This window comes from Hyperolius riggenbachi, chromosome 9 (assembly GCF_040937935.1).
Source record: "Hyperolius riggenbachi isolate aHypRig1 chromosome 9, aHypRig1.pri, whole genome shotgun sequence".
NCBI lineage: Eukaryota > Metazoa > Chordata > Amphibia > Anura > Hyperoliidae > Hyperolius > Hyperolius riggenbachi.
Window position 1 is genome coordinate 15,336,466 of NC_090654.1, and position 27,770 is coordinate 15,364,235.

The window sequence follows — 27,770 nt, forward strand, 5'->3', positions numbered from 1 at the left end:
TGCTTATACAGGCCTTGTTTCTGAACAACAATAAGTTGTACAAGATTGATTCAAAAGCATTCCAGTCAGCCAACAAGCTGCGAAGGCTGTATCTGTCGCACAACCAGCTGACGGAGATCCCGGCCAATCTCCCGACATCCCTGGCCGAGCTCAGAATCCACGACAACAAGATCAAGAAGGTTCCAAAGGGATCTTTTAAAGGAATGAAGTCTTTACATGTTTTAGGTAGGTGTGTCTCACCATTTTATGGGAGAAAACCAAGAAATGTCCCTTCCAGATTACAGCATATTTTATGACAAGCTAATAAATGTTCTAGTAAGTACTAATTAGATGCATCATAATTTCTGAATCTTCTACTGCATATCAATTCTAGGATCTCTTAAAGGGAAGGTCAGAGAAAAATAATAATTAAAAAAAAAAGGATCTGCTTACCCGGATTCTGTTTATAGTGAGCACGCACCCACTTCTGTCTAATTTTGGTAATGACGCTTTAAAGGCTGGTCCTTTACTGAGTTGGTAATCATTTTAAGCAGATATCGATCAGATATTTGACACTCCAGCCCCTGGCAGGGTCCTGTGCGCTCGACCGCAGCTCTGCTCCCAGCACATGGCCCGGGGTCCCCTCCGTTGCAGATGCTGATCTCGCCAGGCTGGCATTCACTGCACCTGCGCGAGCGCAACTCGCAATTGCGCTGACGTGGTCTGGAGTGTTATGCGCAGTGGCAGTAGATGCCGGTTGGCATCTGTAATGGTGGGGACCCCGGGACACCGCAGCTGCGGCGAGGGACATATCGGCTGCCAGGGGCTGGAGGAAGCCCCCGGTAAGTACATTTTTTTTATTAAAATGCTTTGCATCTGTCATTTAAGGTGGCCATACAGAATTCAACCAAACCAAATTTTTTCATTTTTTTTAAAGATATTTGAAAAATGGAGAACTATTTTATTTCACTGGAGAAAAAGCGATACATTTTTTATGTGTTGGAAAAATCAAAAACTATATTATTATATAAATATTCTATTTGATATTAAAAAAAAATGATCATACGTGTAGGTTTTATTTATTTTATTTTTTTCAAATTAATATGATTGAGTTTCCTTTTTATCCCTTCGATAATTTTTGATCAGCCATGGTAGAATATTTAGATCAATTTTTTTTTTAAAATGTATTAGTGTGGGATAGACAGTAAACATTTCTTGATTTAAAGACCTAAGCATTTTTTTAAATAATTTTTCACACATGGGGAAAAATTAAATTAACCCTTTCGCGTTCCACGGTTTTCACAACTGAAAGTTCCTGGCATTTTTGACATTTTAGCTGTGTCGTTTTGATACAGCAGTAACTTTTTAATTATCTATGTCATCTTAGTGATACGCGTTGCCGCATATCTATGCGTTCGTAATACGCGTATTTTTGTACGGATTGCGGCCTGCAATAGCGCTAATTACAGTCGGGAATGTGGAAAAAGCCACACGTGGCCAGTCCTGACGGGCCTGTCGGCAAAAACGAAGCTAGCTGGCAGCGGGGGACCAGAGGATTAGTGAGTGGCTGCGAGGGTACAGGACTGCTGCAGGGGGCTGGTAGAAGCCCCAGGTGAGTAAAACTCATTTTTTTGTTCTGGCTTAAGTGTCCCTTTAAGCCATATAAAAAAAAAAAAGTGCAGCTAAAAATGAGGCTTGTATAAGAGAAACAAAGTTCTGATGCTGTGAAACTGTTAAAGAAACACCAAGCCTTTTCAGTGCTGCTGAGTAGATTTTTAGTCCGGAGGTTCATTTTAAAGGGACACTTAAGCCATAAAAAAAAAAAAAAAAAAAAAAAAAATGTTTTACTCACCTGGGGCTTCTACCAGCCCCTTGCAGCCATCCTGTGCCCTCGTAGTCACTCACTGCTGCTCCAGTCCCCCGCCACCAGCTAGTTCTGCTTCTACCAGCCCCATGCAGCCATCCTGTGCCCTCGTAGTCACTCACTGCTGCTCTGGTCCCCCGCCGCCAGCTAGTTCTGCTTCTACCAGCCCCATGCAGCCATCCTGTGCCCTCGTAGTCACTCACTGCTGCTCCAGTCCCCCGCTGGCAGCTAGTTCTGCTTCTACCAGCCCCATGCAGCCATCCTGTGCCCTCGTAGTCACTCACTGCTGCTCCAGTCCCCCGCCACCAGCTAGTTCTGCTTCTACCAGCCCCATGCAGCCATCCTGTGCCCTCGTAGTCACTCACTGCTGCTCCAGTCCCCCGCCACCAGCTAGTTCTGCTTCTACCAGCCCCCTGCAGCCATCCTGTGCCCTCGTAGTCACTCACTGCTGCTCCAGTCCCCCACCGCCAGCTAGTTCTGCTTCTACCAGCCCCTTGCAGCCATCCTGTGCCCTCGCAGTCTCGATCCGATCCTCCTGTCTCCCGCTGCCAGCTACTTTCACTTTCGCCCTGGCCACGCATCTGCTTTTTCACATTCCTGTCCGCAATAGCAGTATAGAGGGTGCTATTGCGGACAGAAATGCATAGAAGCTTGACGCCGAAAACGGAAGTAGCTGCCGGCGGTGACAGGAGGATCCCATGGAGACTGCGAGGGCACCGGATGGCTGCAGGGAGCTGGTAGAAGCCCCAGGTGAGTAAAACATTTTTTTTTTTTTTTTTATGACTTAAGTGTCCCTTTAAAGTGAACCTCCGGACTAAAAATCTAGTCAGCAGCACTGAAAAGGCTTGGTGTTTCTTTAACAGTTTCACAGCATCAGAACTTTGTTTCTCTTATACAAGCCTCATTTTTAGCTGCACAGAAGAAAACTGCCCGGGCTTTTTCCCTGATGCTGTGCAAAGCATGATGGGATTTCTGATGTTGTTGTTTTCGTTCTGCTGTTTTGGTGCAATTTTTTTTTTTGACATTTTGAATTTGACATTTGAAGCCTAGCGTGTGCAGCTGGGAGGGGTTATCAGGACACAGGACAGTTGGAGCTGTGTCTCCTGCTCCCTGTCACCTCCTTTCAACCAAAAAGATGGCTGCCCCCATGACAAAGATGGCAGCCCCCATGAATCACAAACATTTGCCTGTTCTTTTAAAACAGGGTGGGTAAGAGATTATATTACCTATCTATTCTAATTAACATAACTAATGTAACTTAATGACAGTATGTTTGTTTTAGGCTGAAGTTTCCCTTTAAGCATATCCATACACTGTGTTAGGTAACTGGGGGTTACTCCTTTGTGAATCTCTACAATGTATCCCCGAAAATAAGACAGTGATATTCATTTCTGCACTAAAAGATGTGCTAGGGCTTATTTTCATGGGATTGCAGTTTTGGGGAAAGAGGGTATTTAGGAATACATCAAAGTTAAATGTACATAGCATATGTTATTACTATTATTAGATTTATCAAGCGCCAACATATTCCATGGCGCTGTACAAAGTAAGACACAATCATGGGGTAGAAAATACATCCAGGACAGAAGACAATTGTATCCGCAGCTGCCTCATTAGCAGCCTTTCTATAACGCGAACAAACTATGAACAAAGCCACAAGTCATTCTTATACCTCTATTCTTAGATTGGTTTAGATTCCACATGAGGCTTAAATCAATCTTGGAGAGCTGATTGGCTGGGACGGCCTCCAGGCTGGGATTAATTTGGACTCTTGTGTCACTGAGTAGTCGGCAATCAATGTGGCAAGGTTTTTATTACATCCATCATACGAAGCTAAAGTCAGACCGTGGCATGTAGGGAATTTACGGTATATATACCCATGAATAAGGGCTTAGAGCTCTTCACACCACAGTTTTGTATCGGTGCTTCCATTGCTTTGTTCATTTTGCATTTGCCTTTAAAGCAAACCAGAACCGAAAATTAAAAGTCAAAATAAACATACACAGGTCATACTTACCTCCCGTGTAGTCTATTCATCAATGTCTTTCTCCTTTGCAGTGTCCACTGTGATCGATGGAACGCCCTTAAAATGCTTGTGCAATAAATCCTTATGGGATAGTTCATATCAGTGCGTTTTGTCTGCTTTCCACTCAGCAAAGCACTGCCTGTACTATTTTAGGGCCATTTTGCTACAATGGAAGGTATAGGAAAAGCACAAAATGCTCACAAAATCACTTTGTGCGGCAATTGCGTTCGTGCTTTCATGAATAAATACATTGGGCTCGATTCACAAAGTAGTGCTAACCCATTTAGAGACTTTAGGCGTGATAACCATTGCACCACGCTGTTGAAAAGCCAGTTTAGGCGTGATAAGTTTAGATTGCACGCAAAGTCCCGCACGCAAAGCAGCGCCATTAAACTCTATGCGAAGTGCACCAGACTTTGCTAGCGCAAAACTGTTGATCAGCTGTGCACTGCGGTGCTAACCCAGTTGGTGCTTAAACTTATCACGCCTAAACTTCTCACGCCTAAACTTCTCACGCCTAAACTTATTATGTCTAAACTGAGTTTAGGCGTGATAAAGGGCTTTTCACCAGCGTGCTAACTGTTAGCACCGCTTTGTGAATCAGGCCCATTGTATTTATTCCTTTCTGGGTCAAAGAGTTCAAAACAAATCGCTCTGCAAAAGCACTTTGAAAAATCCTTTACACAAAATCAAAACGCACAGGTAAGCGCAAGAAGGGGGGCATGCAAAAAAATTGAGAATCGCTGCAGTCAGCAATTTCGATTTTAGGTGTGAACAAAGCTAAACAGCTAGCGGGGAAGCTCACTGTGAAACTACAATATCACCCCACTTGAGTCATAGGGAAACATGGACATTACCTTGCTCATCAGTTGTCCTTTCAGCTATAACTGACAGCAACTGATATATAACTGACAGCAACAAAATATCACAGGCATAGCGTACCTAACGGCAATCAGCGAAAATAGTGTTTAAATGAAACCTGAACTGAGTAAAATGATTTAAAAAAAAAAAACATATGCTATAGATGCAAATGAATATTTCATAATTACTTCGCTGTCAGTTCTCAGAAACTCACCATGTTCTTCTTACAGTGATCTGTAATATACCAGTTGCTGTCAGTTATATATCAGCTGCTGTCAGTTACAACTGAATGTGCAAGAGAATGTCCATGTTTCCCTTTGGCTCAAGTGGGCGATATTACAGTTTGCTGTCCATGAAGCGGTTATGGGGTCATCACCATTTTTTAAAATGGAGGACAGTAAATTCCATTGATCACAGTGGACAAACAGGACGCAGGAGAGGAGAAGGAGATTGATTAATAGACTACACAGGAGGTAAGTATGACGTGTTTATGTTTATTTTGACTTTTCATTTTCAGTTCAGGTTCTCTTTCATTTCACTAGTTCAACCCCCTTACACTCTCAAAACTGCTGATATGACCCCCAGGCCTAAAAAGATTGGACACCCCTGTGCTACATAATCAATTCCCCATTATGTCACTTGTTCTTTTCTGTGCAACTATGTTGAAAGCTACTAAAACATACTTGAACTGAATAGCAGTTTGTTTAACCACTTAGGTCTATCTGGATGGAAATATTCGTCCCGCTAGCCTGCCCTGCTCCCGTCGCACAATAGCGTGAGCTCCCGCCGCCTTCCGTTAGCCCCGGCAGAAAAACCGGCAGAAAACTGCGCAAGAAAAAGTTTCCCGTCCTCTTTATGGTTCCTGGAAGCGAGTGCCTTCACTTCCTGGACAATAAAAAAAAAATTCACTGTGGCCATCTTGTGGCCAAGTACTAAAAAAATTACAATTAAAAAAACAACAACAAATAGTTACCAAAGGGTCTGAACTTTTTTAATATGCATGTCAAGAGAGTATATTACTATAACTTTTTAAATTATAAGTTTGCAAATAGAGATGGCCGCAAGTTGAAAAAATTCACCTTTATTTCCAAATAAAATATTGGCGCCATACATTGCGATAGGGACATAATTTAAATGGTGTATAACCGGGACAAATGGGCAACTAAAATACATAGTTACATAGTTATTTTGGTTGAAAAAAGACATACGTCCATCGAGTTCAACGTGGGTTTTAATTACGGTAGCATGTATTCATTTCAAACTATAATGGCCAAAAACTGAAAAATAATGAATTTTTTTCATTTCTTTCTTAATCTTCCTGTTAAAATGTATTTACAATAAAATAATTCTTAGCAAAATGCATCACCCAAAGAAAGCCTAAATGGTGGCAGAAAAAAACAAGATATAGATCATTTCAGTGTGATAAGTAGTGATAAAGTTATTGGTGAATGAATGGGAGGTGAAAGTTGCTTGGATGCATAAGGTGAAACAACACTGTAGGCTGAAGTGGTTAATGCTTATAAGTGTATAATATATATCTGCTATGAATCAATGGCAGGATCTGAAATAAGATGCCACATGTTTGAGAAGGTCACATTGTACCCCACAAGCTTCCATTTATAGGAGACGCAGTGATCACCCACCAAAGAGGAATTTACATGTTGTGATTTTCAGTAAAAGTGGGAAACTTGCCTTCATAAAAAAGCTCTCATGTGACTTTAGCGTATACAATTAGCCCATAATAGAATCCTGCTGCCGGCTACTTGAAGCCATAGCGTTAGTTTTGGGTGAGCTTGGCCTTTTCGGTCACTTTACAACAAAATTAACCGAAAGAATTCCCGAACGGTTATGGAAATTAAAATATCATGTTTTAATCGTAACCAGGTCTAATTCCCATTTAGTTTATACACACTGGGCCCGATCCAATTCACTTTTTATCCAAGTTTTCTCCTAAATGTGGCCACACACCATTCAATTTTTTTTTTAGTTCTCTTCAATTCAATATTTACAATCAAATTCTATGATCGATTGTAAAATTTAAAAAATCTGACCAATGCACCACACACGTCTGTTCAATTTTTCCCCAATTATGAAAAAAAAAATGATTGAAAACTCTGAAAAAATTGGCTTGCGCCTCCACATTACAAAAATGTCAATCTAGCACACACATCATACAATCTTGCAAATAAATAAATAAATAAATGAATGAATAAAAATTAAAAGAAATTTCCGCCACTCCCACTTAAAAAAATAAAGTCCAAAAACAAAACAGAAAGTCCTGTAGAAACTGTCGTTTTTATGGAATTGCTGTAAAAGTGGATCATTTTGTTGTGTGTGGCCACAAGTAATACTTGTCAGATCTTAACAATAAAATGGCTGTTAGAGGGACTCTGTATAAAAATGAAATTAGTACTCACCTGGGCCTTTCTGCAACCCACCGTAGGTCGGGAGATGCCACGGCATCCATCTGGCTCTTCTCCCTGGGCCTGTTCAGAAATGGCTGCCCGGCGGCTCCCGGCGACACTGGGCACGAGTGTCGGGCTCCTCTAAACGTCACGGCTGTCGTCACCACGCCGGCCGCCTCGCGTCATCATGCGCAGTACTGTCACGCTGGCTGCCGTGATGATGCGAGGCGGCCGGCCTCCCCCTGGGAGACCTGAAGGTGATCGGCTGTCATAGGCGGAAGCCTATGACAGCTGATCACAGCGATTGGCTGGCGGGGGGAGGGAGGGTCCATAATAAAAATTTAAAAAAGTACAATTTATTAAAAAATAAATAAAACAAATATTTACATTAAAAAAATAAACACAGGGGGAGCGATCAGACCCCACCTACAGAGAACTCTGTTGGTGGGGAGAAAAGGGGGGTGGAATCACTTGTGTGCTGTGTTGTGCGGCCCTGCAGCGACGCCTTAAAGCTGCAGTGGCCCATTTTACATAAAATGGCCTGGTCACTAGGGGGATTTAACACTACAGTCCTCAAGAGGTTAATGTATACTAGAACTGTTTACATTAACGCTATAATGTATGGAAGTAGAAAATTCTGTATTTTTCACTTTTTTCCTTATTTTCCTTTTAAAATGCATATAAAATAAGGTAATTACTAAAAACAAGTACAAGTCACAAAAAGTCTAATTTGTCCTGAAAAAAACAATGTATACTGTAGATCATTTAGCTGTGATAATTATTGATAAAAGTTATTGCCAAAGTAATCAAAGCTGAGATGAACTGTGTGAAAATGACCAGGGTAGGGAAGTGGTTAAACGGAAGATAAAAATTATCTCCTAGGAGAAAAAGTTTATAGAATCTCACAGATCTATGGGTACTCTCCTTCTTACTAGGACAGTGTACACATTTTAAAATCTTGTCAGGGATACTCTTTTAAAAATGTATTTTGTTTGTCAGAAATGAGCGCAAATCCGCTTGAAAACGAAGGTATTGTGCCAGGAGCATTCGATGGATTGACAGTCTATCACATGAGGATTGCAGAAGCCAGGCTGACAACTATCCCTAAAGGTTGGTATCATTTCATATTAAAGTGAACCTCCGGACTAAAAATCGACTCAGCAGCACTGAAAAGGCCTAGTGTTTCTTTAACAGTTTCACAGCATCAGAACTTTGTTTCTCTTATCCAAGCCTCATTTTAAGCTGCACAGAAGAAAACTGCCCGGGCTTTTTTCCCCTGATGCTGTGCAAAGCATGATGGGATTTCTGATGTTGTTGCTCTCGTTCTGCTGTTTTGGTGCAAATTTTTTTTTTTTTACATTTTGAATTTGATATTTGAAGCCTAGCGTGTGCAGCTGGGAGGGGTTATCAGGACACAGGACAGTTGGAACTGTGTCTCCTGCTCCTTGTCATCTCCTTTCAACCAAAAAGATGGCTGCCCCCATGACAAAGATGGCAGCCCCCATGAATCACAAACAATTGCCTGTTCTTTTAAAACAGGATGGGTAAGAGATTATATTACCTATCTATTCTAATCAACATAACTAATGTAACTTAATAACAGTATGTTTGTTTAGGCTGAAGTTCCCCTTTAAGGGCAGAGCTATAAAACTCACTAATAAACGGAAACTGCACTATACTGCCTACTACCTAATTCCTAGGTATTAACTACCTGATTTTATTTTAGTGTTTTAATCATGTCATGCATTGTAAATTAATTGTGTTAGGAAATAAAAGATTGTTAAGCTTAATTATTATTATTTAGTATTTATATAGTGGTGACATCTTCCGCAGTGCTGTACAGAGTATATATTGTCTTGTCACTAACTGTCCCTCGGATGGGCTCACAAGCTATTCCCTACCCACAGTCCTATGTCTATGTATGTATCGTATAGTGCATGTATCATAGTCTGGGGCTAATTTACGGGGAAGCCAATTAAATTACCTGTTTGTATTTGGGATGTGGGAGGAAACCGGAGTACCTGGAGGAAACCCATGCAGACATGGGGAGAACATACATACTCTGTGCAGATAGTGCCCTGGTTGGGATTGAAACTGGGGAAGCAGTGCTGCAAGGCGAGAGCGCTAACCACTACGCCACTGTGCTTAATAAAAGGTGCGCCTTGTCCGGCCCTCTAGTGTTAATTAAGAAGGCCTTAGCACACTTTGTTCTGTGAGTGCAGATTTATTTCTCTTAGTATTTATATTTGTTAGGCATAAGGTCAGCCCTGCTAGTAACTGGTGTAGCATTCAGCCTTCGGAAAGCAAGTAACGTATCCAGGAAGCGGTACCCTCCTGAGTAACTTAATATTTAGGAAATTATTTTTATTTTGCAATCCTCATGATATCAGAGTCCGAGGTTCTGTAAACTTGGCTGGGATATGTGAAAAGCTTACACTCCACTAACTAACCCCTGCTGTCAGATTTGTTTTCCTAGCTTCAGACTAGCACGTTCCATTCTTACTCAAGCATATTTGAAGCATCTGCATTCTTACTTATGACCACTAGAGGGGGAAAGAAACACACGCAAAAGCAGCAAGATTAAAAATTCATTTTTGTGTACAACAACAACAACAAATAACATTTGTAAAGCGCTTTTCTCCCGTGGGACTCAAAGCGCATTTTCTGTTTCTTTGTTACCTGTTATTAAAGTGACACTGAAGCGGAAAAAAAACACCTCATGATATAATGAAATGTATGTGTAGTACGGATAATTAATACAACAACAGTAGCAAAGAAAAAGTCTCTTTTTTTTCTGTTCATTTATATAATTTCTTTTAGCATTATTCTCTAGTATTAGAAGTTTACAAACTACACTCTGCATTTTAAACTATTAAACAGAGCAGAGCTAATTCTGCATAGATAACAAGTGAAGTTTCTTAACACTTTCTGTACTGGAAACAATAGGAGACTCATATCTAAGCTACTAATGTTCTATTTCTTAGCTGTACTACACATACACATAGATCATAAGTTTATTTTTACTTCAGATTGCCTGGAAAGCAGGATTAAACCTATATATAACATTCAGTAAAAACATATTTTCCTCCTTTTTACTTCCCATACAGTTATCATATTTGTTTTGTGGACAAGTGATATTGTTTATTTACAAATTACAAATTCCCAAAGTACAGCTTATCTGCACTGAATGCTGCCATCGCAATTTATTGCATAGCTGCTGTATTTATATATTACAATTTATCCAATGAGAATGTGTCTTCTTCTGTGTACACTTTTGGCTTGTGTTTAGCTGAGGCACTGCTAGCAGTGTTTATATTATTTTGTTTTTTTTTTTCCTTATCAGCTGCTATTGTAATTACTTCCTCAAGTTCGGTTCGCCTAACCTTAACTGCTGGCCTCCCCACCCCTACACAAACCAGACAATATATGTGCCGCATTAACATGAAAAATATCAGACCCAATGCCTGCGATGTTATCCCTAATTTCCCCCTATAGCAATAACTTCTATGGGCACCCAATCTTCCACGCCGCCTCCAGTGCCCACATGTTCTGCATCCTTTCTGTAGTACCTGGCATCAGAACATTAGTAGCAGATCCAGGGCTGTGGAGTCAGTTGAAAAATCTTCCGACTCCAACTCCGACGTTTATGAAACCACGACTCCGACTCCAACTCCGGGTACCCAAAAATGGCCCCGACTCCGACTCCTCGACTCCGACTCCTTAGTATAATATTTAACAGGGCTGTGGATTTTGTACAAAAATCACTCGACTCCGACTCCTCAGTTTATGAAACTACGACTCCGACTCCAGGTGCCCAAATTGCCCCGACTCCGACTCCTCAACTCCACAGCCCTGAGCAGATCCTATAGGTTCTGTTCGAACCACAGCCTTTGCCCCCCCACAGATGTTTGGTCATATTGGGATGTGGAGAATTTGGAGGCCAATCAAAACATCATTCATCAGGCCATCTTCCTTTGCTTCCTGGTAAAGGACTAAAACACACATGGCCAGCTCAGCCGCTTTCCGCGATGGACAGGAATCAATGTGGCCATTCTGGTCTACAGCTACATCAGTGTTTTCTAGAGACGGCTAACAAGATGCTACTTATTATAGATTGAATGTAGATTGCAGATCGTATGCAACTTGGATTTGATCCATTTAAACTCAACAGGAAGTGCATTTGATTGGTTCAACTCCAAGCTCCATATCATTTGCATTAAATTGGAATACAAGCTAGAAAACATCTCATTAACCATTTCTAATATTGAGTACAGCACTCACTATTAGAAATGGTTAATGAGATGTTTTCTAGCTGCTTTCTATGCATTCAAGCTTATAATTATTCTGCTATCATCTCCTGTACAGATTTACCGACATCCATCTATGAGCTTCACCTCGATCACAACAAAATAACATCTGTAGAACTCGAGGACTTCATCCGTTACAAAGAACTTCAGAGGTAAAACACATTCAGCCAGCATTCCGGGAAGGGAGATCATTTTCATCATCTAATGCATTTTCTCAGCTTTTTAACCATTCTGTGCGCAAAACTACACATTTAAAGGGCCTATCTACAGCTTAGCTTTTTTCCTGCACATTTAAATACAGGACAGTAAATAAAACGTTATCAAAAAGACACAGTTACAAAGACACAGCAAAAGGCTGCAGGAGCCTATCGTGTGTGCAAGATAAATCAATACATTTGGGAGGTAGATCCCGTGAACCACAGGCTAAACCCTAACTACATGGACCGGTCCAATGCATAACAACCGCACAGCAGCACATGCACTCTAGCTTTCCAGCAACACCTAAACTCCTACTGGGAATATGGCATTCAAAGGTTGCCAAACTCCACAGTGTTATTGCATTTGGCTGTGGCGCCCAGAAAGCAGGTCTCACCATTCCCGCTAAATTAGCATGTTGTGCAGCCACACATACACACAGACATAAGTGTAGCATACCTGCGTTCAGAAATCACACTTGTTCCGCCTCCTACCGAACTACATGTTTCGCCCTATGGGTGGGTTTTGTCAAGGCAAATAGAAAGCAGAGGTCTTTTGGGGAGGGGCTTTTCTCATGGAAATACATGAAGCCTGATTGGTTGGTGATGGCTTAGCTCCGGTAGAAATGCCCCTCCCACCAGACATGTCATGCCTTCATTGTGTTTACATAAACATCATGTGGGCATTTTGGAAAGATAGATAGTTCATTAGTTGTTTCACGCGATCTATCATTCATCATGTACACAGCTGTACAGTATGTAGAGCAGGTATCAGTCACTGAAAGGATGGAATAAAATGAATCTACAAAAAGCAAAGGTCTAGTAGCAGGAAGAGCTTTTTTTATTTTATAAAATAAAATACTAAGGAGGATGGTTCAAAGAGAAGAGAAAGCGGGAGAAAAAAAAAAAAAAAAAAAAGAACGAGAAGGATATCTGATAGGGGAAGAATAATGAAAAAGTGAAGGGCATGATAACAGCATATCAAGAACAAATATGAGCAACCAAAACAAATACAACATCCTTAAAGAGAAACTCCAACCAAGAATTGAACTTTATCCCAATCAGTAGCTGATACCCCCTTTTACATGAGAAATAGAATGATTTTCACAGACCATCAGGGGGCGCTGTGTGACTAATTTTGTGCAGAAACCCCTCCCACAAGAGGCTCTGAATACCGCGGTACTCTGGGCAAACTGCCACAATGTAACAATGTTCACAGACAGGAAATGGCTGTTTACAGCTGTCTGTAACAGCCAGAACAGCTAGAAACAGCTACATAACTTGCCCACAGTAACAATGTCACCATGTAATGTCAGAATGTGAATCTGGGAGAGGAAAGATTTTACAATGAGCAAACACTGACTAAATCATTTATACATAATTATTGTAAAAATGAAGCACTTTTTTTTTATTAAATTATTTTCACTGGAGTTCCTCTTTAAAGGGACTCCGAGCACTTCTCATGGGCAGGTCTTTAAGACTCCGACCAGTACTGCAAAGTACTTAAAGATGCATACCTTTCTGTAGCTTGTGCTCTCCTCTTTGATCGTCTGAATCGCCATTCTACACCAAATATTTTTCGTTCGATTTCAATTTAAAAATCATGGCTGCCATCTTGGCTATGTTATAACTTCCAGGTCACACCTGTCTTCTCTGTTAGAGAAGTGCATCACTGAATGAAGCAGGAAGAGGAAGTGACACGCATGGCCATTGCAAGAGGCTCCTCCAGAGGGGTCATAGCACGACTTTGTTGGAAGTCGTCTGGCTTAAAGGCATGTCCATGAAAGGTGCTCGGAGTCTCTTTAATATATCGGGGATAATAAAAAAAGCAAGCGATCTCATAGGGAAGGGGAACTAAGCCCAAACCATTGGGAAGGTGCGGGCCAGGGATCATAATAACCTTATTAATACTAGACATAAAATCCCTTAAACAGACAAAATAGACTTGTCATGCCTAAAGATCTATTCAATTGAAGGGATAGGTGTGGCACTGGTCTTTTACATAAATATGAAAAAAAATAAAAAAACATGCACAAAGAAATTATAAATAGCTGGTAATACAAAGTAAATACAGCACTTTTTATTGTCCGTAGAAAGCTTAAAGGGGAACTGAAGTAAGAGGTATACGGAGGCTGCCATATTTATTTCCTTTTAATCAATACCAGTTGCCTGGCAGCCCTGCTGGTCTATTTCTCTGCAGTAGTGTCTGAATAACACCAGAAACAAGCATGCAGCTAGTCTTGTCAGATCTGACTTTAAAGTCTGAAACACCTGATCTGCTGCATGCTTGTTCAGGGGCTATGGCTAATAGTATTAGAGGCAGAGGATCAGCAGGGCTGCCAGGCAACTGGTATTGCTTAAAAGGAAATAAACATGGCAGCCTCCATATACCTCTCTCTTCAGTTCCCCTTTAATGGAAAATACTCTGACATGCATTTCGTGGCTTACCAATGCTTCCTCAGGGGCTCTATAATAGAAGAGTTGATATTGTCAACATAGATTAGATAATATTATATATTTTAGGTTTTGAGAGACTGTGTTACAGTGCAGTTTAAAAACCTTCCCAATATTCATTTGTATATGTTGAAACTCTAAATAGTCCACGAATTTCAGTCCTTTCCAAGTTAATACCAAAATTAGCATCAACTTGGAAAAATTTGCATCTCATTGATTATTTCTAGAGGAGATACATTTGGGGATGTTTTTTTCAATAAACAAACAACAAAAATGGTGATGCTGTGTGTCTCTGAAGGCTATGCACACTGTACAGCAGCATGTTCCACTCCTGGATGGTTCTCTATCTATGTAATTTGGCATAAAGTAAACTCATCATGTTACATTTTAAAGCAAACATGAAGTGAAAATAAACTTATGATATAATGAGTTGTATGTGTGGTACAGCTAACAAATAGAACATTAGTAGCAAAAAAAATATCATATGGTTTTCCAGCACAGGAGTTAAAAAAAAACTTCAATTGTTATTTATGCAAAAGAGCTTCTCTGAGCTCTTCAACCCAACTTGGGTGGAAAACGGTGCTGTTTTCTGGAGCACTTAAACAGCCAAGAAGCAGCGAGAGACAGCTTGAGATCAGGTTTTACTGCAGGAAAGTTCAAAGTGTCATTATATCTGTTTTGTTTTATAGCTTAAAAGCCAGCGTGTGGTTTGTAAACTGCAAATATGACAGAATGATGCAATGTGATAAAAAAAACCCTATATAAATGAAAATAGAAATATGAGACCTTTCTTTGCTAATAATGTTCTGTTATCTGTACTACACATACCATTCATTATATCGCTTCATGTTTGCTTTAAGTAAGCTTTAGAAGCTTAGGTAGGAAGTGGTCGCTGTGTTTAGAAGACATTGAACCAACCCCTGACTTGCTTTTTATTTTGTAGACTGGGTTTAGGACACAACAAAATCAAAGATGTAGAAAATGGAAGCCTCGCTTACATACCAAATATAAGAGAGATTCACCTAGAAAACAACAAACTGAAGAGAGTTCCTCCTGGGATACCAGATTTAAAATACTTACAGGTGGGTAATTATCCTACGTATTAATATCTATGTGTCCCTGCATCCTCCTGTGGTCCTGCGTTTGGGCCAGCGTGCATGTGAGGTACCCGGGAGGACTTTGCATAGCACAGGACGACAGGTGCAGGGGGCGGGTGTGTGTGCGCGCATTGGGGAGCGCGGGGGGAGGCGTGCGCACGTCGGAGAGTGCGGTGGTTGCAAGGGATGAGGTAAGAGAAGGGAGTGAGGGGGGGGGGTCGCAGCTGAGCCTTTGTATACAAGCGGGCTAAGTGTTCTCCCCAGAAATTTTTTCCAGCCGGGTGGCATGAAAAAGTAGCCGGGTGGGGCGAGATGAGAGAATGCAGGGCCGGTGCTTCTGTGACCAACTCTGCTTACCACATAGGAGGAGGTGAGCTGATGACAGCCGGGTGGTCATCAAAACTAGCCGGGTGGAGCACCCGGCTAAAAGAGCCTAGGGAGAACACTGGTCTTATTTCTAGCAGATGTATAATAATGTGCAGTCTGGATTAGCCAACTAATGCCATTGCAGGTTTTTTCTAATAGTCACGGGGTAGAGTTATGAAGCAAGTGTGTTCTGACCTAGCACAAATAAAGCGGTTTGTAATCTGTAATAGTTTTCTGTCTCCACTCTATATCTCACTCCTGAAGGGCTTAGGTTGAAAAATACATGATTCAGTCCATATGACCAGCTACCGAAGAGTGGGGGTGCTACACTCTCTGAGTGACGTTTTTGTAGCAGCAATCGAGGGCATCAACTCTCTGATCTGGCTACACAATTTACTCTGCTTGCCAGGTGTTTTTTATTTACAGTGCTGTTGAGGTTTTATACTGAAACTGTGTTCGTTATGCTGTTTAGGTCTTATTTCTTCACGTAAATAACATTGCAAAAGTGGACGTGAACGACCTGTGCCCCACACCACCCAAGCTGAAGAAGTCCATGTACAGCGGTATTAGCCTTTTTGGGAACCCCGTAAAATATTGGGAGGTACAGCCCGCCACGTTCCGCTGCACTCTGGGCAGGAACAGCGTGCACCTTGGGAATTACCGGAAGTAAAAGCGTAACGTGCAGTGATGCCAGTCCTAGTGAATGAAGAGAGTTCCCTGGACTCTGGACTTAAGCAGCTTCCAAATAACGGAAAACAAAGATGGTGCTGTATTTCTGTATTCTCAAAATATTATGCTTGAGGACGTGAAAGCGTTATTGGAACAAGTGTTTACAGAGTAATTGCATGAATTCCTTTCTAACATAGTATTCAAATACTTGAAGCTTGATTACGAAAAAGAAGGCGTGTAGCACCAAAGAAATCCACGAGGCATGAGAATTCAAGCACGAACTGGCCTTGCAACAAGAGCAAACTAGGATGTCTAGGACTCGACTTTAATGGTTGGAGCAGTTGAGGACAGCATGTGGCCTGCAACGTTGTTTGGTTCTTGCACAATACCCTACTATTTCGAAAGAAAGGTTCTCCAGTCATCAAGGTTGAGTATTGGACATCCCATTGGCTCGGGATATTGTTGCCCATGGTGGATCTGGGTGGTTTTGGTAGAATTCTTGGAGGTTTACTTCTCGCATCTTGTGGTTTCATCCATGCCTTACCTACTGCAGGTTCGTGGCCTTGTAATAGACTTATAAGCTTTCACAAATGATTGAATTCTAATATACAACATTTATTATTATTCCAGTGTTGAGTATTTGATTGGATTCTAAATCTCTACATTTATTATTATGCCAGGGTTGAGTATTTCATTGTTGTCTGTAAATCAGTTACACCCAATCAATTCGTAACACAGAAATGTAGTGTTAACGCCCAAATAAAATTGAGATCGATCCAGACTCAAACTGCCAGGTTTATTTAGAAGTTCTGAAATGCCTAATCTAGTAACCTAGGACAGCCTAAATTCATTAAAAATCCTCCTGTAGCGAAAAGGGACATGGAGGCTGCCATGTTTGATTTCCATTGTTCACAATGCCAATTGCCACCCAAGTGGCTGAGCGCCAGATGTACACGCTGGCAATGTGACCTATAGTATTAGAAAAGAGTTGACAAGACAGGCAATTGTCTTTGTTTAAAAGGAACCAAAATATGGCAGCCTCGATAACCCTCTCACTACAGAGTCACTTCAAAAAACAATACACTGCAGATAAGTACACAAGACTACAATTATAAACCAGCTAATTTACCAACTGCTCAACAATCTCTACTACAGTCAGATGGGACCCAGACGAGGAAACCAAACCTTTGTCACCTAATAGAAATTTATTTTTACCCACTTCAGACTGGTTGCCTCACCTAAAGAGGACCTGTAACCCAGGATAGAACTTCATCCCAATCAGTAGCTGATACCCCCTTTCCAATGAGAAATCTTTACCTTTCCTCGAATAGATCATCGGGGGGTTTGTATAGTTGATATAGTGTTATGAAACCCCTCCCAATCAGTAATATGAAATGAACTTTGCTGCTGCTCAGGGACTTTCATAAGTTAAACACCTTTATTGCATATATGGTATAAGTACAAAATCACATACCCCTGCCCTAAAAACACTTAAATTAATGTGGAGTGCTCCACAATACCCAGCATACCAGCACTCACACCATTCACTCTGGTACCGGTACCAAACTTCCTAATGTTCTCAGAGTGTGGAGATAAGGATTGCTGCAGTATGAAGCAGAAGTGGCCCCAGGCCGATTCCAGCGCCACCCAGAAGCAAATAAAGTCCCAGCTTCAAAGTAACACCATCCACAATCGCATTTGTTTAGGATCTTACCACCCAGCGTCAGAGTCTTCCTCTCGTTTACTTGCGTGTACTTTCTGAGATTTGTAAAGGTCCTCCTCGAGCCACCAGCTCAACCCTGTAAGTATACCTCTGTGGGGAGCTGCAGATATTTTTCTTTCAGTCTAACATCAGACTATTACTGCGGGAGATCATCTCCTGTTTCTGCAAGTCGCTCAAACCCTGGTGTATCGTGGCAACGGGGAGCGGTGGCGGTGTAAGTCAACGTTCAAGGTTGTGCAGCCGGCCGGCCAAACAGAACGCTCAATACGCGTACCGGGGTAAAGCTCCGCTCATCGATGCCCGCCCGTGAGGATGCGTAGCGTGGGGGACAAGGCAGTGATTTATACGTAACTACGTACGCTTGCGTGGGGCGTGCCACTGACGTCATCTGTAACCATAGCTACAGCGTCCATCTCCCGGCTCATCTCCCATACCATCGCAGCGGCTCAAGCAATCCACCGCAGAACATCACCCTTGTGAGCTGTAATCCAGAGCACTATTTGATTAGCTATTTAAGCTTTATGTACTTTGCAGCCCTCGCCTACATCACTGCAGCTGCAGAATCCACGGCAAGACATCACACTCATGAGCTGTACATCGCTGCAGATCAATTTAATTACATTGTATTTTACTATGTCCACAAGTAGTAGGTTTTCGGAGAACACAAGGTAATCAGAGACACCCCCCCCCCCCCCTTCCCATACCTCTGTACTTACTTTAGCTAGTTTTGGCTCAAAACATTTATCCTTCAACATGAAGCCCCACTTAACTCATACGTGAAAGAGCTGTAAACTCTATTCGGTGCTCCAGTCATTATGGATTCCACTTGTAGGACCTCATCTCATTCTTGTTTGCTTCATACTTGCACTGGGTAGTAGGAGATGCAGTCATACTACTCCATATTTCATTACATCCTAAAAGGTGCTTATGTGTCTATGCAAACTACCACTGCTCGCGCCACGTTGTTGATTGTACTGTAAAGCGTAGCAAACCATGTGCTTTCTCTTCAAAGAGGATCTTCGCTAGAGGGGTTAAGACACCGACTCAGTGCAACATCTTGTAATTTAACCTATTAGCAACTTCAATAGAGTTATCTCAGGTGGCATAACTTGTGCTGAAAATTCTAGGAATGCTTTGATCTCTCTCTACTATCAGAAAATATAGAAACTGAAAGCAGAAGTCCTCTGTTATTGTCTCACACTGCCCCCTAGCGACAAGTGGCCATAAATAGACATTACAGCAGTAATAATTAGAAGCTAGGAAATGTAACAAAAATGTGCTAAAAAATATTGGACTAGAGCACTTGCAAGCCTCTAAATACATTGGCTGCTAAAGAGTTAAAGAATCAAGTTGACTTGAAAAATGAAATGAAATGCAAAAGGTTCAGTTTTCTTTCTTTATTTTTTTTTATTTTACGCCTGAGCTATCCTAAACCATGTCATGGAGTATTGCAAATACTGTAACCTAAATGAGCAAGGAATAAAGGCAATCAGAACATTTAAAGCATTTCAATGTGTTTGCTATAAAAGACAAAGAGGAGTTCACATATCTGGTTACTGTATATTTGTTATGTCTGAGCATATTAAATTAAGCTTTACAAATATACTGTCTTTTAATAATAAAAAGGTTTTGAAAACCGTCATTAGCGTTGTCTGTTTGATTCCTTATTATACTCCATCAGATAAAACATTGGGTACAAAAAAAGTGCTCCAATCGATATTTTATTATGTCTTACCCTAACCCTTCTCTCACACAGAACCCTCCCTCTGCTAATGCTTTACCCTAAGACCTCCCTCTACCGATGCCTAACCCTAATACCACCCTCTACTGATGCCTAACCCTAATACCTCCCTCTACCAATGCCTAACCCTAAGGGCCTTTTTCCACTAGCCTGCGATTTGCGATTTGCTTCTGATCACAAATCGCAAGGTACATTAAACTAATGGAAACTGCAGCAGCAATTTCCATTAGTGCGATCCGATTGCGATGCGATTTTGGTCAAAGCGCAATCGCCGTCCTGCCGCGTTTTGTATGCGATTGAGCTGGACTATAATGAGTATAGTAGCTCAATCGCAATCGTAATCGCATGGTGGAAATTGAAACGCGATTCATAGTGGAAAAGAGCCCTAAGACCTCCCTCTACCGATGCCTAACCCTAAGACCTCCCTCTACCGATGCCTAACCCTAAGACCTCCCTCTACCGATGCCTAACCCTAATACCACCCTCTACTGATGCCTAACCCTAATACCTCCCTCTACCAATGCCTAACCCTAAGACCTCCCTCTACCGATGCCTAACCCTAAGGCCTCCCTCTACCGATGCCTAACCCTAAGACCTCCCTCTACCGATGCCTAACCCTAAGACCTCCCTCTACCGATGCCTAACCCTAATACCACCCTCTACTGATGCCTAACCCTAAGACCTCCCTCTACCGATGCCTAACCCTAAGGCCTCCCTCTACCGATGCCTAACCCTAAGACCTCCCTCTACCGATGCCTAACCCTAAGACCTCCCTCTACTGATGCCTAACCCTAATACCACCCTCTATTGATGCCTAACCCTAATACCTCCCTCTACCAATGCCTAACCCTAAGACCTCCCTCTACCGATGCCTAACCCTAAGGCCTCCCTCTACCGATGCCTAACCCTAAGACCTCCCTCTACCGATGCCTAACCCTAATACCTCCCTCTACTGATGCCTAACCCTAAGACCACCCTCTACCGATGCTTAACCCTAAGACCCCCCTTTACCGATGCCTAACCCTAAGACCACCCTCTACTGATGCCTAACCCTAATACCTCCCTCTACCAATGCCTAACCCTAAGACCTCCCTCTACTGATGTCTAACCCTAATACCTCCCTCTACCGATGCCTAACCCTAAGACCACCCTCTACTGATGCCTAACCCTAAGACCTCCCTCTACCAATGCCTAACCCTAAGACCTCCCTCTACCGATGCCTAACCCTAAGACCTCCCTCTACTGATGTCTAACCCTAAGACCTCCCTCTACCGATGCCTAACCCTAAGACCACCCTCTACTGATGCCTAACCCTAAGACCTCCCTCTACCAATGCCTAACCCTAAGACCTCCCTTTACCGATGCCTAACCCTAAGACCTCCCTCTACTGATGCCTAACCCTAAGACCTCATTCTAACGATGCCTAACCTTAAGACCTCCCTCTACCAATGCCTAACCCCAAGTCCACCCTCTACCAATGTGTAACCCTCTACTGATGCCTAACCCTAAGACCTCCCTCTAACATTGCCTATACCTAAAGACCTACCTCTACCGATGGCTAACCCTAAGACCCCCTCTTCTGATGTCAAACCCTAAGGGCTCCCTCTACATTGCCTAACCCTAAGGCCACCCTCTATCGATGCCTAACCTTAAGACCTCCTTCTACTGGTGCCTAACCCTAAGACCTCCCTCTACCAATGCCCAACCAAAAGACTTCCCTCTACCAATGCCTAACCCTAAGGCCACCCTCTACTGATGTCTAACCCTAAGACCTCCCTCTACATTCCTAACCCTAACCTTGCCTATCCCTAAAGACCTCCCTCTACTGATGTCTAACCCTAAGACCTCCATTTACTGATACCTAACCCTAAGACCTCCCTCTACTGATACCTGGTTTTAATTTGCCGCTTACAACAGAACGGAACAAAGCTGGATCGGAGCGCACTTTCCCAATACCCGCCACACTGCGAACGTCACATAGGTTGGTCATTGCCGTGCATCAAGTCACGGTACAAAGCAGCTGTTACACCGCACCAAAATGCACCACTGTACACGCTGCCCAAGACTTCAAGTCTGCCTTACATAGTCAATGTCTTTTGTACACAACGTCAAAATATAAATGATACAACAAAAATATCCTTGACATAACAGTTATACTCTATATTATATTCAGGTAGAGACCATCATTATCTTCATGTGCAAGAAAAACAAAAACACACAGAAAAAAACTACACACACAAAACAATAAACAGCGACCTCACAGTGACCTTGTTTGCAGACCTGCAGACAAGGGAGGGAATATAGTGCTGATACCATTGGAGATATACAGTAGATAGCTGAAGCAAATAGGCAACTGGGTGACTCCACTACGTATGAAAAATTAAGGGGGAACCCTATTGAAAAAGATAAATCTAGGCTCCGTATTTTATTGAGAAGAGGGGTAGAATTAGGCTTCCTTACTAAAAAAAAAAATAAATAAAAAAAAAAAAATGGGGGAGGATCTATTTGTGGAGTCACCCAGATTTCCCGTTTGGTACTAATTGCCAAAAGTGTATACAACTTTGGTTAACCCACCGGGTCGAACCGATCGTCTCTGGTGTAGGGTCAGTAGCAGAGAACCCTGTCAATATTTTTCGATTTGAGGCTGAGACCATGCTTCAGATCAGTCTAATCTTTGTTACAGGATACGGTGGCTGTCCTTCAATTCCATTGAGTGGAAGGGTGGTTTTCACCTGGTCACCAATGACGTGGTAAGTCTTTATAGTAGGTTCCCCTATGGGAAGGGGCTGGACGCGATACGCCATGCACTGGATGAGTTTGGTAAGACAGAGGAATATACCAGCTATATGGTGGAGTGCTTAAAATTTGTGTTGGAACACAACACCTTTAAAGAGAGTCTGAAGCGAGAATAAATCTCGCTTCCGACCTCATAGATAGCAGGGGCATGTGTGCCCCTGCTAAACCGCCGCTATCCCGCGGCTTAACGGGGGTCCCTGATCCCCCAAATCCCCTTGTTTCAGCAGGGGGAGCACCTCCTGGTTGGGGCAGGGCTAACCGCCGCAGCTCTGCCCCACGCGCGTCTGTCAGCGCGTATCTCCGCCTCTCCCCCGCCCCTCTCAGTCTTCTTTCACTGAGAGGGGCGGGGGAGAGGCGGCGATGCGCCGCTGATAGACGTGACTGGAGGCAGGGCTGCAGCCGTTAGCCCTGCCTCCAGGAGCGACCAAGTCTGCGACCAAGTGTCGCAGTGGGGGGGTTTGGGGGTGAAGGGACCCCGTTTAGCGGCGCTATAGCGGCGGTTTAGCAGGGGCACACGTGCCCCTGCTAACTATGAGCTCTGAAGCGAGATTTATTCTCGCTTCAGAGTCTCTTTAAGTTCAATGGAGACTAGAGTAGACAATTGTCAGGGACTGCCATGGGGACCCTTATGGCCCCAACTTATTCTAATTAGTTTCTTTCGGTTTGGGGATGATAGAGTGATTTCCCCGACAATCCCTTCAGACATTCCCTCAAACTGTGGAAGAGGTACGTGGATGATGTACTGATTGTCTGGGATGGTAGCCAGGGAAAGTGTATGGATTCCATTCAATTCATTAACTCCAATGATATTAATATGGTGAATTTTGGTGACACAAAGGTAGAATTTCTGGACCTATTGATTGAGGTGAGTGAGGGAGGCCTCGCCACCAAAGGGTTCAGGAAAACCACTGCCACCAATACTCTCCTTCATTTTGATAGCTACCACCCCAGGCATGTAAAGGACACAATTTCTAAGATTAAAACGTAATAATTCTGACCCAGAGGAGTTTGAGAGAAAGGCCCTTGATCTCATTGATAGTCTGGTCAACAGGGCCATCAGACAGTCCCTACTGACAAGGCTCTGGAAAGAGCAAGACGTATACCCTGTATTCAGTTCCTGGAAAGACGCCGCCAGAAACAAAAAGAGGATAGGAGGTTCAATTTCATATTCGATTATACCCCTATGTCTAATCGTATTTACCAAACTATCAGGAATCACTGGCAATTGTTGTCCCTAGATGGTCATTTAAAAGACACAGCAGAGAAACCTCCTAAGATAAGTTTTAGAAGAGGTAACACAATTAAAAAGACCCTTGTCCATAGTGAGCTTAAACCTACTTGTAAGAAAGATAATTGGCTCTCAGAGAGGAGATGGGAGGGCAATTTCCTCTGTGGTCATTGTATGGCTTGTAAATGCATCCAAAAAGGTAGTTCGGTTAGATAGATAGGGGGGATTATGTGGCGCTTTAGGCAGTTCATAAATTGTAGGTCTAGGTGCGTGGTGTATTGTGTCTGGTGCCCCTGTGGGAGGATCGACCTGGGGAAAACCACCCAGCCACTTAAAGCGGAAGTGAAATGTAAAAAAAAGGAAAAAAAAGAAAAAGATTTTCACTTACCTGGGGCTTCGGCCAGCCCCATGCAGCCTCCCTTTCCCACGTCGTCTCTGAATGATCCTACGGTCACCTGTCATGGCTCACTTTCGATATTGCAAGTCAACGGTAACTGCGCCTGCATGGCCCTGGCCGTGTGCATCCTCGTTCCCTCGCTACGAGCATCGTGCAAAGGCACAGTACGAGGTTTTCTCGTACTGTGCCTGCACAGGACGCTCGCGACGATGGTAAAGCGGCTAAGACATGCGTGGCCAGGGCTGCACAGGAGCAGTTATCATCGATGTCAAAGTCAGCGAAACTCAAAGTGAGCCGCAGCGGGGGGCTGGAGAATCGATCAGAGACGGTGTGGGACGGGGAGGCTGCAGGGGGCTGGCAGAAGCCCCCAGATTTCAGTTCCGCTTTAAAGGATACCCGAACTGAAATGTGACATGATGAGATAGACATGCGTATTACAGTGCCTAGCACACAAATAACTATGCTGTGTTCCTTTTTCTCTTTCTCTGCCTGAAAGAGTTCAATATAAGGTATAAGGTATGCAAGTGGCTGACTCAGTCCTGACTGATAAGAAATTCCAACTATAAAACACTTTCCTAGCAGAAAATGGCTTCTGAGAGCAAGAAAGAGGTAAAAAAGGGGAATTTCTTATCAGTGAGGGTCACACTGTAGTCACTTCCTGTCTGAGTCAGGACTGAGTCAGCCACTTACATACCTGATATTTAACTCTTTCAGGTAGAGAAAGAAAAAAAGGAACACAGCATAGTTATTTGTGTGTAGTAGGCACTGTACATACCCATGTCTATCTCATTATGTCACATGTCAGTTCGGGTATCCTTTAAAGGGGCACTATGGCGAAAAATTGTAACATTTAAAATATGTGTAAACATATACAAATAAAAAGTAAGTTTCTCCCTAAAATATTTGCAAACACAGACAAATAAGAGGTACTTTTTTTCCAGAGTAAAATTAACCATAAATTACTTTTCTCCTATGTTGCTGTCACTTACAGTAGGTAGTAGAAATCTGACAGAAGTGACAGGTTTTGGACTAGTCCATCTCTTCATAGGGGATTCTCAGCAAGGCTTTTATTCTTTATAAAGATATTCCCTAAAAAGGATTTAAACAATGATGTTGGCCAGCTTCCCTGCTTGCTACAAAGCTTTTATGGCAGTTGGACAGAGCAACTGCCATTCACTAAGTGTTTTTGATAATAAATAAATCTCTAAGAATCCCCCATGAAGAGATGGACTAGTCCAAAATCTGTTGCTTCTGTCAGATTTCTACTACCTACTCTAAGTAACAGCAACATAGGAGAGAAGTCATTTATGTCTCATTTTACTCTGGAAAAATATGTACTTCTTATTTGATTATGTTTGAAAATATTTTAAATTTTAAAATTTTTCGCCATAGTGCCCCTTTAAGGACCGATTCTTACAACATAGAAGATCTATAACCAATGAAGTAAGAGCACGTAGAATGATCGAGCACGTAAAGGAATGTCATAGGGGGTGAGGCAGATTGCCTACAAGTAGCAGGTCTCCTTAAATTTAATAGTCTACAAAGAGGGAGCTCTAGAGAGGAGTTACTATTACGGAAAGAAGCCCATTTGATTTCCTTGACTATTGTTCTAGGTACGGTAATTTGGGCTTCAAAATGAAATTTCAGCCTTTTCTAGATGAGAACTATATTTTTTATTCTGTGTGTATGTGTATGTTATGCTCCATTCCTGCAACGGTCGATGTATGAAGATACTTCCCTTGGAGTGATGTTCCTTCCCCCCCCAGGTTTATAGGTGGGTGTGGACAGGAAGGGGTAAGCCTGGGTATCCTGAAGAGGCGTAGCAACACGTGAAACAGCTGTCGACACGGGTGACGTTTTTTACCTGTTGTAATTTTAATTTGCTTCAATAAATGACCTTGCATCCAAGTGCCGGAATCCATCATCCTTTCCACAAAAACTATAAACAGAAATTTACCAAAAGAGAAGGTATTTGTGATTATTCAGGTTGGAGTGAGCATATGATGTCTCCCACAATCCATCACTGCTGAATATGCAAATCATCCCTTTGTTGTCCCTGTAAGTTAGCCACACCTCCAGAGCCGCTGGAATGCAATGATGTGTCAGTTTGTTAATGTTACAGAGCCACAATAATCCAACATCCATACAGACTGTTTCAGATTGGCTGATCCTCATCAGTGCATGACATGGATTAATGTGGCTCTATGGGGCAGGACTTGAAGCACCCAGAGTTACAGATTTCCCAGCAAGCTCATGGTGAACCAGAACTCCTAAGAGGGCTGAAATTGATCAAAAAGCCCTCTTACTAAAATGCTATGCAAAACAGAATTTTGCCTTCTTAGAACAGAAGGTATTTGTGATTATTCAGGTTGGAGTGAGTATATGATGTCTCCCACAATGCATCACTGCTGAATATGCAAATAGTCTCTTTGTTGTCCCAGATAGCTAAACACACCTCCAGATTCACTTGGCTGCATAATATTAAAGAGAACCCGAGGCGGGGTTCTGACAACGCAATCCCCAAACAGAGGCTGGGTCTACCTATAGAGCCCAGCCTCTGTTGCTATTTAGCTTCCTCTAAAGCCCCCCCTGCGCTCTGTGAGACCCCATAAATCACAGCCATGTTATGCTGCTGTGTTTACCTCTCTAATGTCAGTCTTCGCTCTCCCCCGCCTCCTGCATCACTCCGGTCCCCGCCTACGTCCCTTCCCTCCAATCAGCGGCGAGGGAAGGGACGTTGGCCAGTACCGGAGCAATTCAGGAGGCGGGGGAGAGCGGAGACTGACAGAGAGAAAAACACAGCCGGCTGCGACACGCTGCATGTCGCCAGCGCGGCTGTGATTTATGGGTAGTATGCAGAGAAGGAGGCACTCCTAAAATGTATAGATAGCGATGTGCTCAGGCAATCCGTTCACTAGACGGAGATCATGCAGAGGAAGATGAAGCCGGCACCATCTATGTATTCATGCTCTTTTATTGCAGTATAAAAATAGCAGGCTGTCACACAAAGTGCGACGTTTCGGGGGGATCCCCCTTTATCAAGCAGATGACAGACTACAGTCTGTCATCTGCTTGATAAAGGGGGATCCCCCCGAAACGTCGCACTTTGTGTGACAGCCTGCTGTGATTTATGGGGTCTCACAGCGCGCAGGGGGGGGGGAGCTAAATAGCAACAGAGGCTGGGCTCTATAGGCAGACCCAGCCGCTGTATGGGGATTGCGATGTAAGAACCCCGCCTCGGGTTCTCTTTAACAAGCTGACACATCATTCCACTACAACAGTTCTGGAGTTCTGTTCAGCTGTCAGGGACAACAAAGGGATGATTTGCCTATTCAGCAGTGATGCATTGTGGGACATGGCATATGCTCACTCCGACCTGGATAATAGCAAATACCTTCTGTTTTAAGAAGGCACATTTCTGTTCTGCTTATCATTTCAGTAAGAGGGCTTTTTGGTCCTTTGCAGCCCCTTACACACTCCTAGGAGTTCTGGGTAATCTGTAATGCTGGGTAATCTGTAACAAAAACAAAGGCCAATTGGCTGCATTTATTTTCTCTTTTTCTAAAAGAAAACAAAATAAATATTTATAAAAACTCCAGACAGGGAGAACTCCTAAATGTAAGTATTATAACTCAGCACACCAGATTATGTGGGTGAATTCTG

General features: G+C 42.7%; 2 protein-coding genes across 8 annotated transcripts in view; one reads left to right on the top strand and one right to left on the bottom strand.

Moving 5' to 3' along the window:
• ASPN (asporin) overlaps positions 1-19,587 on the top strand; it is a 62,240-nt gene extending 42,653 nt beyond the window's left edge. For all 3 annotated transcript variants that reach the window (XM_068252002.1, XM_068252003.1, XM_068252001.1), the window contains exons 4-8: positions 12-225; positions 8,135-8,245; positions 11,501-11,594; positions 15,034-15,172; positions 16,026-19,587. In XM_068252002.1, coding sequence (XP_068108103.1) covers positions 12-225; positions 8,135-8,245; positions 11,501-11,594; positions 15,034-15,172; positions 16,026-16,223 — 756 coding nt within the window. In that variant the 3' untranslated portion in view covers positions 16,224-19,587. The remainder of the gene's footprint in view (positions 1-11; positions 226-8,134; positions 8,246-11,500; positions 11,595-15,033; positions 15,173-16,025) is intronic.
• CENPP (centromere protein P) overlaps positions 1-27,770 on the bottom strand; it is a 413,763-nt gene that overhangs the window by 183,017 nt on the left and 202,976 nt on the right. The window lies entirely within an intron of this gene.